General features: G+C 40.6%; 1 protein-coding gene across 2 annotated transcripts in view; it reads left to right on the top strand.

Annotated features, from left to right (window-relative positions):
* Positions 1–15245, top strand: part of cers1 (ceramide synthase 1) — a 37821-nt gene that overhangs the window by 15063 nt on the left and 7513 nt on the right. For both annotated transcript variants that reach the window (XM_044360799.1, XM_044360798.1), the window contains 2 exons: positions 10931–11090; positions 14954–15134. In XM_044360799.1, the coding sequence (XP_044216734.1) occupies positions 10931–11090; positions 14954–15134 (341 nt within the window). The remainder of the gene's footprint in view (positions 1–10930; positions 11091–14953; positions 15135–15245) is intronic.

Below are 15245 nucleotides of genomic sequence, written 5' to 3'. Positions count from 1 at the left end.
AATATCGATATAGAAAGATAAAAGCCATGACATGCTATTTGATCCTGTGTTAGGCTAGCTTCATCCAGATGTGCTCGATATATTCAGTAGACCTCGTGGCCCTGTTCTTTTTGTCTGGAAGGAAAGAACTTTTATCCCTCAACTTCCACATGATTGAGCTCATTTCTCAAAAGGAACTCTATGTGTCTGTCCTTGCAAACTTCACTACAGCACATTTTCAGCTTTCAAGTGCATTTCACCAAGCAGATAATGACAGACAGACTGACTGAATTGTGCATAAAATGTAACCACATGTAACAGTTGAACATTTGTTGCCCCCAGGTGTAAACTGTGTGTGTGTGTGTGTGTGTGTGTGTGTGTGTGTGTGTGTGTGTGTGTGTGTGTGTGTGTGTGTTTGTTGTCCCTTTCCCAGTGTGATTATGTTAGCCATGCGTTTCTCCACCAAGTCACTCACATTCCCCTTTGGTCATGGTGAGGTGATTGATCACAGAATGTCTTTCATCTCTAGTCCATTTCTTTTCACTGAGTTGCATACAAATTAGCAGCTGGCTCATCTCCCAGCATGCATCACAACAGTCTGCCGTCAGCCTCAGCTGCTTCCAGTGAGTAGGCAGGATATGGATTATCCAACATCCATATCCAGTGACCTGGAGAGTTTAGGAGTGTGTGTGAGTGTGTGCGGAAGAGAGAGGGAGACTAGGGCAGGAGAACTAGTTTGTTCCAGTATGTACACACTACAATTCTTTTCTTTTAGTTTTTGTGTCATTTTTGGCTGGACTGGCCACGGACCAGCCTGATAACCCCGAATGTCTGTCCGTTACTGATTGACTGACTCACTGAATGATGTTAGTTACACCATTGGTTGGCGGGCCCAGTGTTGGAGTTTCCCCATTGGCTGTTTCTCTTTCAAAATGAGTTAGCGCAAACAGTTTCAATTACATCTTCAGGGGGCGTTTATAGCACAGCTCACAGACCCGAAATAAGTTTTCAAAAAGGACGTTTACCGACTGAAGCGTCTCACACGGAGGCTCCGACACTGACAGGAACATCAACCCGCAGATACAAAGAGATGCAATGGATCCATTTTACCAGCCTGCACAGTGGCTAACAGCTAGTTAGCATAGCTAGTATCGTTAGCATAGCTATGCCGTGCTGTGTGTAGCCCACTGACTGTATAAAAATAAGGTGTAGCTACAGTGTTTCCAGGTTAACAGCACCGTGCTGGGCAGGTGACAGGTGTGTTTACAGTATTTGTGTGCTATGAAAGGTGTCACGGTGTAGATATAAAGTCACACAGCTGATGGACTGTTAGCCTAACATGCTAACCCTACATAAACATATGTATGAGACCATATGTTTACGACATCCGCAGATGGAAACGGATGAAAGACCAGGGGGAGTTCACAGATAATTAGAATAGTTATAATTAAAATTAAAATAAGTTTTCTTTCAAATCAAACATCCCAAGACATTAGTGGAAAATATTGTTTTTGCAACTGCATTTATACCCTTTTTTATTCAGACGTTGCTACTTCAGTACACTTTAACAACAGTAATTGCCAATAAAGATTAATAACCAGGAATTCACATTATAGACACTACCACTGACTATCCCTGTAACATATTGGCCACAATTTCACACAGTGACCATACACGATCCAGCCATATACAATGCCCTTATTTGGTAGTTAACAGTGTAGAGATAGACAGGAAGTGTGAGGGGAAAGAGTGGGAGGTAAAACATGCAATAAAGGTCCTTGGCTGTAACTGGCGTAATGACGTGGTATTGTGGTATGTGCCTTAATTATTAGGCTACTGGATGTGCCCACACTTTAACACTTCCTGATGTGATCATCACACTTGATGTGTTGTGATCATCTCCATGGCCACTGCGCCCTCATAGCCAGGGGGTAGCCACGCTGACCTGCAATATTATTGAACTGCATGGGAACAGAGCCAATACACAACAGGCTCTGCCATCACCTGAGCCCTACTGTCATGGTCCATCCATCATTCTCGTAACTGCTTATCCTGTGCAAGGTTTGAAGGCCTAATACCAGTCCCAGCACACATTGGGGCAAAAGACATGTTGGACAGGTCACCATACTATCACAGAGTCACTGTCACCTCATTGGCTCAATGTGTACATACAAGCAAGTGCCAAGAGAGAAAACAAGATTTTCAAAAGGCTGACTACTTTCTCCCGTCAGTAGTTTGTAGCTGCATAATGTAGATCTCTCTGTGGTTTGGAGTATAACGCCACTCCCACATTACTGTTAATTTTATCATACAGATAGTAGCCTTACGGTTGTCTGACCTGCTCTCCCTTGTTGGGCTGTTGGCACTGTAACAAAACCTATTGCCGTGTTAAGCTGCTGATAATGAAAAGGCTTCCTTGCGGCTGCTTCACATTAAAAGTGTTCCACTGGTGAACTGACAACTAGAAGGCTTGTGATGAGAAACTGCTAATAATGTAGCCCGCTTCCAGACCAGTTAATCACCACAGACATCTTAGATTTGTTCATCGATTTTGACTGGTGTTTTTTCTGGTGTTTTTTGGAGAAGTATTTGATCATTCAGAGCTTGGTCGGCAAGAATGGGTACAACATTTTCCTACATAGCTAGCTACCTCACCACATTCATGAAAAATAGCAACAAAAAACTGACAAGCATGGATGAGGTCAACACAGCTGTACAAGTTAAGTCCACATACAGAAATAACACGTCTTAAATCAACATGATTATTTGATGAATGTAAAAAAACATTTTTTTAACTGCTTCCTGTCAACTGAAAGACCCGTGGGACAGATCTGTTACTCTCCACTGACTGGTTAGGGTTAGGATTAAAATGAACAAAATGTTGAATATGCAAAAACCCAGTCATATGGAAATTCAGTATTAAATAGAGGCAGATATTCAGTTTGGGTTCAGGTAGAATAGATATGCAAGGGGAGAGGAAAAAGGCAGACTAAAGTGAAAACAGTGGATTGTAACCTACTTAAAGGGTCAATGTGTAAGACTTGGCCAGAATTTTAGTTTAAAAGATTCCAAAATTAACTAAAATTATCAACAGAATTTGAAAAATAAAGGTTTTGACATTATATCAAAGACCTATATGTGTTGTGATGCAGAGATATCTACTGAAGTTAGCATGCTAGCCAGCTAGCCCTGGCCCTGTCTGACCTGTATTGTCTTGTAATACCACTTTGTACCACAGGGGCGATAGTGAGTCACTGTAGCATCCAGTCTGCCCTCAGTCTAATAATGAGAGGAAGAAGAAGTTGTGCTGCCCAGAGCCACTGGCAGTAATGGCAGACCCAGGCTGAATGTTGAAATCTTCGCTGTAGGAATGTAAATATGTCACTTTATTAAGTTTTAATATTTTTTCAGTTGAGAGAATAACCATGTTAGCTCCTTTCACACATACAGTCTATCCCTGAAATGTTCAGGAACATTTCCTGCATGGGGTCATGTGTTAATGGGAGCAGGGATCGATATTCAGGGAAATCTGTACCACCAACTTCCCACCTCAAGACCTAGTAACGTTTCAGAGAAAATGCTGGTACGGCTGTGTTGTGAATGAAAACAGCAAAATTGCAGGGACAAGCATGTAAAGGATTACGTCCATCTGACGAAAGATACTTTCACATGGAGTGAACAAACGATTACAAGACTTGATGTGTGGGTGACGTACTGCAAGTTGGGTGGTGCTTGGTTTTGGCTTGGCTGTTGTCAACATGGTGGCAGCATCACAAACTTTCTCTTATTTTGGCTAAACAGTACCCAAAAATATGTTCCTGGAAACAGTTGAGGAGAGAAATAGGCAATGAAGTAACATAATCTTGATTCATATTAGATCAGGGCTGCCTAGTTTGACAGTTCAATCTGAGTTTCTTGAGTTTCACCCTTTTCTTCTATTGAGTTTTATGGTGGTTGGCATCCATAAGTGTTGCATTACAGCCATCTTGCCCCATCTATTCCAGTATTGCCATGTTATGTGTGAAAAGGCGCAAGACGGAAATGTTCCCGAATGTAGCCACATGTGTAAATAGTGAAAACCACTAGGAGTGCCCGGAAGTTTATCCCAGTAATTTTCCAAGAACTGTAAATTCCTAATATGTGGTCAGTTTATCCAAATAACGTCTATTTGGAAAGCTAAACAAACGACGTTGGAGCAGCTGGCTGCTGCTGCAGATTCTGGCTGGGGAGACATCAGCTGTTCATGTCAGCTGATCCGATGAACTGCACTGGGTTGCACAAGCTATGTGAAAGCTGGCCATTTGGCATTGTAGCACATAAGCTAGATCGATATTGAAATATCATATCAATAAATTAGGTCTCTACTGGATTACTGGGTTGCAAAATGGCAGCAGTTAATGAAAAATGATGCTGTGTGGCAGAAAGCTGCTGTTTTATCATCAGTGAATTCTGTGACCTTTTATGATTTACACCTTCCCTAAGGGCGTGTATGTAACTATTTGGTTGTTACTCAGAGTTATGTTGTAACTTACCTCTGTGGTGCAACTGCTCTCTGATCTGTGCAGTTCTTTTGTAATTTACCTCTTTGTAAATTTTCCATAGCTTTTTGATATCTTGGGTGATGCGTTTGCCCCCTATTTGTTTGGATCAGGTGGCCAATTCTTACACATTGAACCTTTAAAGCACCAGAAAGGTCTAGAAGATGCCTCAAATTGTGTTGTTTATATTGCTATTCACATAAATAGGCTTTATTTACTTGCATAGGTATATACAGTGTAGTCTAATACTCTAGCCATCCATTGGATTAGCCTTTGCAAATCCTATTTGCCCCCATTCTGGAAGAAGATGGAAAGAGAACAGGGGGAATCCTTGAAATAATTGGGTTAAAAGGTGACACATAGATGTCAGAGTGACGTCAGACTCAATGAGAGATACAAGATAGACAGAGCTAAAGGAATGAAAGAGTGAGTGAGAGAGCGAGCCATATTGAACAGATCCACACATGAGCCAGCATCCTGACTCACTGGCCCAGTTTATCTTCTTATGCAACAGGCCAGCGGAGTCCATTCACCCTCTCTCCTCTCTCATCACTTGCTTCCAGGAAGGGCAGGGGGGGGACTGAAAACTTTTAGAGAGTGGAGGGTGAAAGTGAGAGAAATAGGGTGCAGCTGTAGATCAACAGGGAAAGAAAGGAAAAGGAAGGACAAGAAAGGACTGGAGTTGAAGAGAGGTGGAGAGAGTTTTTAGCCACTCTATAGGGCTTTGCCAGCATCCCTGCATGGTTGCTAAGGGAACCACTTGTCAAGTGTCTTTCATACTGACTCTTGTCTTTTCATACATAGTCTAGCTATGTAATTTCTCAGTTTATCTTCCGTTTCCTCCTCTGTTTCTTTTTTCAGGCTGCTTCTTCCTCTTTACCAGGGCGATCGAGGCAGAGGCAGACAGTGAAATGAAAGCCAGCCAGGCCCTGAGCTAGAGAAAGAGTTCAGCCAGAGTCTGTCTGTCAGAGAGAGAGCGAGGAAGAGAGGGAGGGGGGTCTGAATGGTCGTAGGTCCCAGCTGAGTGTAATTCAAGGCCCTGTCATTTATCCGGCAGAGAACGAGTGGATTATCTCAGTGTCCTTGACCCACTATACCCCCACTGTAGGCTGGCACAGAAAACTAAAGGGTAGATGGATAGAGTGGGTGGATGGGACCTAGTGAGATGGTGGGCTGAGTGGCACACAGAGACAAGAATGGAACCATTGGCGGGATGTTATATAATCTTTCAGAATCTGCATTTGAAACAAAGATTTTATCCCCGCTGTGTGGTTTTGGTCGCAGTAAGGCTGGGACCAGAATATAGAGAGACCACCACTCTCCAAATCTAGTCAGAAGGCAAAAACATCCCATTTCCCCAACAAACACCTTGAGTAACTGAACCTCTTCCAATAGAAGATCCCAAAGATTTGGGTCTGGGGTTTATATACTCTTGAAAAGCAGCTGTTGCAAGGGTTCAAATATCAAAACTGAATGTAATCGGGGTGATTGGATCTCAGTGAGCATTCATGCCAGAAACATCTAGTGGAATAGACTTGGCAGAGATGGAAAATAATATTCATAAGTATAATTTAATTATTGTATAATCCCATGAAAATAAGAATCGTTGTGTTTTTGTTACCTTAGAATGATCCCTTTATATCTACAGAGGGAGTGGATCCCCTTCCACGAGTCCACCATGTTGCACCACCATGTTTCTACAGTAGCCCAGAACAGACAAATCAAACACTGGCTCTAGAGAGGGCCTTTTGTGTTTTTTGCGTGTTTTGTAACCACTGTAAGTTCACCTACATGCTTGGAAGGGGAGGGTGAAGGGAGGTAGATACCACTAAATCCTTAAATCAATACAGTGTGCTATGAGGGCACGGTGCTTCAGGTGCCAGCGTGACATGAACTATGATCCAGGAAGTCCAGTTTCAGTAACAGATCCATGAATTTGAAGGCATCGGAGATACTAAAACACTACACTTTGGCTTATAATACTCAGAGAAAGGATTTTACAACTCTGGAAATGTATTACGGCAGCAACAGTTTTATCTGCCATCATGACAATTGTGAGGTAAACAGTAAAAATACAGCATTCATGTTACAAAGTATTCCACCAGGAATGTACGCTTGCATGAATGTGATGCCGTCACATGCGATTGCCAGATGACCATGCGTTTTTTATGCAGGGCTAATGTCAGTCTGAACGCAGCTTTAGAGACCTGGGGCCGTAAATACTGTTTTTTTTTCAGTTGATCAAATAAATCTTGGGGTAATGGGGTAATTTTACTCTGGACTACCTCTAACTTCTCACAGACTTAGTTTTAGCACTAAAATGCTCTGTGAATTGCTGTTAGACCAAAAAAGTAGCAGTCTTAAAATTAGGACTGGCGCCCCTTATTCTTAAGAGTTTCTCCTAACACGGCCAGTTAGGAGCTACTTTTATCTTTGGGATGTTTTGTGAATATAGCCCAAGTAATAAAAGGGATTAACTTTGGTGTTGATGCGTTGGTACAGGTTCAGATTGAGTAATAAATCGGTGAGTTTGAAAGCTTATCATGCCAAAATCTGGCATGAGCACAAAGGAATGTGTGCTCATACCTACCATACCATACCAGTGCAGTGTTTTTTGCTGGAGACCTTGTGTGTTGGCACCCACACTGTGTCAATGCGGTGGTCCCATTGAAATGAATGAGGGGGCTGTGTTTTTCAAACAGTTTATGTGAACAGGTAAACAGTCCGTTCCTTCAGCTAACCTCTCAATAGCTATGATTAATGGCTGTTACCATAGCAACATGTAGCACAGATCAAAAATGGTGACAATGCTCCTGTGCTGTAATCTGAGTTTAGTGTTTTAGTTTCATTTTGACATTGTTTGATATTTCTTTTTGGCTCCCTTTGTGAATAGTTTCTTAGCTTTTATCAGTGTAATAAAAGCCTTCAAATTTATCTTTTTGTTTTCTACTCTCCCAAAAAAGCAATTTTGTGTCACTACTTTTCAACTTTTACCAAATGTAAAGAATGACACACAGACACATGCTCGTATTAAACATACAAATGATGTTGCCAACTGCAGAACTTTTCACATCACCGCTTTAGTTGCTAATTGTGGTTTTTACTCTTTGTCATATGTGTGAACATCATCAGAGATACTCGAGATAGATGACACAGAGGAGATGGCATTGAAGAGACATACAGCATTGCATACAGCAGCTCGTCCTCACAAGAAAATTGATAGTATAGGACTAAAGTTCAGGCTGGCAGAAACGACCTATAGTTACATTCACACCATTTAACGGCTATAGTATGACCCGGGGAAGTGACGCAGTTCAGATGACATCAACATAAGGTGACTTGATAAGATAATGTTGTCCAATTAGGAGGAGGCAGGTGAGTTGGGTGGATGGCTAGATAGAAAAGGGACTTTGCTGCAGAAGACCACTGTTCACTTCCTGTTTCCGACTGTGAGTCAGGACATTTTTTTAAAAAAACGAAACATCATGGAGTTTACTGTTGCATTGATGACGAAAGTTGTGTAACTTTAAGGAAGTTAAACCATGTTTCGAGTGATCATTTTAACCCAAAACTGTTTCCCTAAACCTACCCAGTCCTTAACCGCAGCGTCGTCACACCGTAAAACAATATTTTTTCAGTGATTTGTAACATTTTTGGAAAGCAGCCCATGACAGTTCAATGGGTCATTCTGGAGTGCATTACTAGCAGCTAGATGTCATAAAGGTAACTATAGGTCGTTTTTTTGCAGGGTGAATTTTATTTACTTATGTTTAATTATCAGGATGTGTTGCATACAAAGGTAAGGAGAACAGATAACATGTTGATATTGGAGCATTAGTAAGAGATGTAAGAGCAGTAATGGTGATTAACAAGATAAGATATAAGATATGAGCTGCAGAGGTAGGTCTGGTGATTGCAGTAACTTGTATCAGCCACTAGTGTGTTTCAGCCTTTGTGAGCGTGTGTAGGCCTATGTTTTTGTGTGTGCAGGGAGTGGTAGTGGGGGGGTGTGATGTGGTGGTGAGGGGTGGGGTGGGGGGGGGGGGTATGCTGTGTGCTGACAGCTGGCTTCTATAAATAAATGTCGCAGGCAGGGGGGAGACACAGGGGTGGAGAGAGAGCACGAACGAAGGAGCCAGGAAGAGCAAGAGAAAGAGGGAAGATGTGGGGGGGTGGGGTGAGCGGGGGATGGAGGGATGAAACAGAGGATGGGAGGGCTGATAGAGACGGACTGATACAGATGAACTGAGAAACTTAACAGAATGTGGCGAGTGTCTTGCGCTCCGGTCATGACTTACTGAACACACACCACATGTCCCCACAGTCTCAACCAATCAGCAGCCCCGAGCGGGATCATGTGCCCCCACCGCTCGCTGCCCTTTTTTTTTTTTTTTTTTTTTTTTTTTTCCCAAATGTGTCACGACTGAGGACCACAAAGTCTGTTGCTGTTACTTGTTATCTCACATCAGTGTTGCCCTGTCAGCTTCCTTCCCTGTCTTGTTTTTACTCTCGCATGTGACGCAGGGGCTCCATCAATTCAAGAAAACGGCGGAAAGAAGCAACGAAAAAAGAGAGAAAGAGAAAAAAGAAAGAGTGGGAGGGAGGGAGAATGAAAGTTTGGTGAGAGACGAGAGATAAAACACAGACTGCAGTATTGGTTTCATGTTTCCTCACACGGGTAGAAAAAAATATCAAGCAGGAACAGTTTTGTGAATTCCTGTGACTGACTTTCTAAGAGCACATGGTTTACGTTTAGCTGTGGCGACACTTCCTCCATTAATTTGTCATGTAATCAGAGCCTTGTCGGCTCATGTCATGTAGACTGGTGTCTTGGTAGCAACTGACCGAGATGTACTGTATCACTGACACAGGCATCTTTCACTTTCCTGCCTCCGGTTACACAGTTTCATTGCTCTCCAAAGTGGTCTTGTGTGTACTATACGTGTGTATGGCATTTTGTTTATGAGGCGGCACGCTGGGTTTGGTTTCCTGTCTTGGCACAGCTATGAAACACTGAACACCTGCCTGTCTCACCGCTAGCTTAGCTGATGTACCTTGTTTTACCAATCTTACCTGTCTATCTGCCTGCACGCTTATGTCAATCTGTGTGTTTTTACAGATTTGCTTGCATTGGAAATTAATTATCAGCGTCAATTCCTGAACATTTCATTTTGTTTGATTTCTTGGACATTTTTCTTTTTTTCTGCAAATTTGTTCAAACAGAAAGATTTTAAGTCTTCTTTAACAACTCAAGAATGAAAGAAGGGGGCAAAAGGTGGGACGGAGGAGACAGTAAGATTAGGGAGGAGAAGGAGGACGATAACGCCACCCCACCCACACATTTGTGGGGCGGCGTTATCAGGCTACATCAGTATGTCAGGAGCCTTCTCTCTCTGACTTCCTCTATTTCTGCTTGCATAGCAAACCCTACGCAGACTTGTGAAAGACACATTTCTGTGGGCAGAAAGTCACATGGTTGTGAAGTAGCTGAATGGCGGTGATGCATGCGTACATGTGTGTCAGAGGAGGAAGTGCATGTGATCACGTATATGAGTTAGTTTATTAACATTTACCTAAATGCTACAACTACAGTATCTGTAGTCATCTAAATAACATCCGTACACAGCCAGTAGCTCTGGCTGTAGGCCAACAGTGGGTCATCTTACAGTTTATTGACATCTCAATGTAAACTACTATATGAATGAACAAACAGTCATCTGATGTTTATTCCCTCTGTGTAGAGGATGTTGTCATTTTTTTAAAAGTATTTATTGTGCATAGCAGTCTCACATTTTTCTTAAATACTGCAATGTCAACTTTTTTTACATTGTGTCTTTGTGAATGTTCTGGTATTTCATGTGTTTATATGAAGAAACAATGTAGACTCTCTCCCTTAAGCTCATTTGTTTTCTGCAATCAGTGTTTATCAGTTCAGTAAAATGTAAAGTGTCGAGTGTCAAGTTGTTGCAACACTCCAAAAATATCTGTGGTCAACTGGCCAAAATCCTACCCAAGATTTATCCCTAAATGTCTCAGTTCATATCTCCCTGTCAAAAGATTAAAAAGCAACATTATTTAAGACTTTAGCATGAAACCATTTTTTCTCTCAGCCTTTTCAATATGACACAAAACTGAAGTAGTTTATAAAATAGCAAAAACAACCAAATGATGTCATCTCAGCTCAAAAGCCAGAACATTGCATAAACAGACTGTGACCAAAATGTTTGTTTCACCACTCATACTCAATTGAGCGCCTTGTATTAAAGTTATAATACTATAAAAGAACACAATTTATATTAATAAGTTATTGTGTCTAAAGGCCTCCCAGCCACATGCCTGAAGAAAGAGTTAAATACATACTTTGTGTGACTTCCTCTGACTGACTGTCGTTTTCCTCTGCTCTGCCCTTGCAGCCTCTTGCACGGTGGTGCAGGCTGCTGCCCAAAGATGCTGCCAAGATGCCGGAGAGCGCGTGGAAGCTGGTCTTCTACACCATGTCGTGGTGCTACAGCACCTACCTGCTCTTCTTCACTTCCTACCCCTTTTTCCACGACCCACCCTCTGTCTTCTACAGTAAGATACAAATCTTTGTACAAGTGTGGTGTGAACTGAGACTGAAATGTTTTGTTTATTTTATTTAGCATTCCATGCACTATTCCTCTTTTGGATCTGTTAATTGAATCGCTTGACTCTGCTCCGCATCACATTCAAGTAAAATACCTCTTTCATAGTTAAAATCTCTCAAAAAGTTTAATTTAAATTGAATTAGTGAATTCTTTTCATTCCTTTTCAGAAGCTGGTCCATATTAGATAATGTTGCCCTCAGAAAACGCACATTTAATAGTGAGCCAGTCTCTTACCTCACCTCTGAGGGTAGATAAGGAGCTGAAGTTTTAATCTAATGAAACAGCAGGCGACATGGCTTAATCCTACACAGACTCTCTGGGGGAGTGAAAAAAAAATAAAAAATATATATATGTATATGTGTGTGTATATATATATATATATATACACACACATATATGTGTGTGTGTGTATGTGTGTATGTGTGTATGTATGTATGTATATATATGTATGTGTATACATATATATATATATATATATATAGCAGTGCATACAAGTTACGCAGGCTGTATTCTGAACTTTGAATTGATCACTTTCTTGGTTGGTTCTTGTACGATCAGTGATGTTATCTATTTCCACTGACTCAGCGTTAAAGTTATGGCTCAACAGAAAACTATCTTCTTTTTATTGTGAACAAAAGACACAGAAATGATGCAACAACGAGCCAACTGAGAGCAAAGTTTTACGACAGAAAACATTAAGTTCTGCTCCAACATTTAAACAAAGAATTAGATGCATAATTGCACCTAATAGAGTCACGATTGGGAGCTTGTGTGAAGACTGTCACTGCAGTGCTAATGAAAGATAGATGCGCAGTGGGTATTCCACTTATAATCCAGCAATGTCTTTTATAGGCTCTTGGCCTCTTCCATCAAACACGGAAGTGTCAGGGCTCCGGTCCATCTCGGCCGTTCTGAGTGGAGCCAGCAAAGGCCGGTTGACAGTGCCAGGTTCATCTTTAATAGCTGCGTCACCTCTAATAGCTGTCAGTCTGAGATGTGTACAGAAGCAGGGTAATGCGGCTGGACTGTTAGAGAGAGAGGGAGAGGGAGAGAGAAAGAGGGTGGAGATGTGAAGCCACAAAGAGGAGGTAAGAATTTGGAAATTTAGGGAAATTCAAAGTATGTCCAAGAGAGTAGAAAAAAGCGTTATAGTCTTCAGGAGGGAAAAATAAGGGCTCCAGTTCCCATGCTACCCACTTGGCAGCCCTTCATTTGTGATCCATCAGGCAGCCTTCTTCTTAATGTTTAATGACGGAAGGTCCAATCAATAAACATTACACAAGCCCCAAGAGTAACCCCATCCCACCAGAGACAACCCTTACTCAAACTGCAGAGGAGAAAGTTTCCGTCCACCATCGGATAGGTTTCAGAGACACGAACTAGCCCAGGAGCCTTAATGTACATGTGGCCTGTTTTGCCAGTGGTACTTAAAAAACCCTCTGTAATTCTCTAGAGGTTAAACCTGATCCCTCCAGCCTCCTCCCATACTTACTACCCCAAATGACCCGTCACATCTGGTATCCCTACAGGAAGTCACTGTATATAGCTCAGTATTTGGAGATATTGGTTATACAGTATTACTTTCTAAATGAGTGTATGTGTGTATGACAATATTCCTGCTATATATATATACAGCATATTCATCATGGTTTCTCTATTACTTGTTACTTAGTTGCATGTCTTTTAATTAAAGATAGACACATTTATATTAAGATGTGGACAAAACTAAAAATGTAAATGGCAAAAAGAGACAAATTATTGATAAAATGGAATATGATAAGGAGGCATTATAGTAAATCGATTATCAAGAAGTGCAGATTTAAAATCCTTTCACAAATCCACTTAAGTATTCATTGAGTCATGATTAAAACACTGAATAATGAAGCAAATAGTTGGCACATTTAACGTTTAATCATTCAATTACTTAAATAGGGTTTTGATCGCAAATGTATTCACATTATAAACTGTATAATGAACCACTGAAAAATTTACACGCTCTAGCCTTTATTAGAAATAGGTCATCTAGTTGCTGAAACATGCTTAACTAAATATCTAAACCTCCTGGTTTTAATAGTTGTTCTCAACGTTTGACCATTTTTAAAATTTTTATTGGTTTGCACATTAAAAAAATACCATTTTTATAAAAGATTTAAGGATTTGATCATACATTCACATATATAAAAATACACTTTCATCAACATAACTCAGCTATACATGTGTTTAGAGTAATTAAATGCTTGTTCAGCAGAGGTGGGAACCTAAACGCTTATACGAAGATATACAAATCAAGTCAAGATAAAAAGAGGGATGAAAAGGATACTACAAAGTAAAGACAGAGAAAAAGATAAAGAGGAGAAAAATATATATTTATATACAGTATACAATTCTGTCTTACTCCAGTTGTCCAATAGTCTTTACTGTACTTGGGAAATTACCAATGTTTGTTGATGAAACAATGAAACAAACATTGAGAGTTGCTGTTTGGTTTATCTGTTCAGACTCCGTCAATTCTAAGACATTTTTTCAGATTTCAGTCTCGTTGCATAGACTGATGTTGTGAGCTATAGTCTGATTTTTAACTGGAAAAGAGGTGAACACACTGTGAACTACATTCTGGCAAAGACAGACAACTGCATCCACCGCTAGAGCGTGCTACTCATGCAGTGAGCTCGAAGTAAACAGGCCTGTTGGCATACTTGTTCCCAACTCTGTGAAGTTATGACACAATTGCTGTTTTATGTTCTGATGCTGCGGTTTATAGTGTGATTAACAGTGTGAGATCCCCAACTAGAAACAACAAGAAAACAGAGAACAAGGAGAAAGATAGTCCAATATAATACACACTAGAACCTGCAAAATGTCGCACAATTCTCTTTATATTGATAATACAACATTTTTAGGAATTTTGAATCTGCATCTAGATCCGGATTTGCATCAAAATGCACTTATTGACAGCCTGGATCTATATTTGCATCAAAATACACATATTGACAGTGAATTATGGTGATCAGATGGGGACTGGGAACATTGAGCTGCATATATAGAAGATTTGTACACAGTTTTAAGAGAGTGGGACTTACTGTAAGACCACTGAGTTATGTCTGTTTAAATTGATCATGTCGCTGCAGTGCCACCTACAGACAATATGCCTCCATTTTATTTATGGTTATTATGTGAAATAGACCATGGCTACAGCATATAGTATAACCCTAACCCTAACCCTATTTCAAACCAACTTTGGTGACATTTTCTCTCAAAAACTTCATCCAAAAGTTGAAGAAGAGTTGATTAAAAAACTAATTTGAAACACATTACCTGCACAGATATATTTTTCTGTAGTATAGCCTCACTGGACATTTTTTTTTACCATAAACATACAATATAAACAAACAATCTTGATACAGATCCCTTGGATTCTTTTTTTTAAATTGAGACGATACAAACTGAGCGCAGTATTTTACAGTGTAAAATTAAACTCGTCAGTGGACAAACTATGTAATGGAGATGCTTTTTAAATTACCTCAACCAAGTTTGACCTCTGTATTCTACAATTTATTGTAAGTTATAGGCGCAGAGATCAATATATTTTGTAATAAGCTAATATCAGCTGATAAATTGGCCTGGTTTATTTATTGACCTAACTACAGTCTTTAACTCTTTCTATGCAAACAGGATAAAACAACTCTTGTACGGGATCACATTCTTTCTCCCCATCAGTTGATTTTTAAGTAAAAGCTGAGATACCTCATATGTGCCTCCAGTGTGTATCAGACCTTAACGTCGCCACATTTCTCCCACGTGTTTGTCCAGACTGGAAGAGCGGTATGTCAGTGCCTCTAGACATCGCCATAGCCTACCTGATCCAGGGCAGCTTCTACGGCCACTCCATCTATGCTACAGTCTACATGGACGCATGGAGGAAGGACTCTGCTGTCATGGTGGTGCACCACATCATCACACTGGCGCTCATCATCTTCTCCTACGCTTTCAGGTATGTTTTTTTTGGTCCACTTAAGACAACAAAAGATCATAAAACGGCATAAAACTGTTCACCACATAAACAAAAAAGTTCAGAAAGTACAAATTTACTTGTTTGGTTGTT

The sequence above is a fragment of the Thunnus albacares genome, chromosome 9, assembly GCF_914725855.1.
Source record: "Thunnus albacares chromosome 9, fThuAlb1.1, whole genome shotgun sequence".
NCBI lineage: Eukaryota > Metazoa > Chordata > Actinopteri > Scombriformes > Scombridae > Thunnus > Thunnus albacares.
Note: the sequence above shows the minus strand (reverse complement) of the source record. Positions and strands in the feature narration are given on the sequence as shown.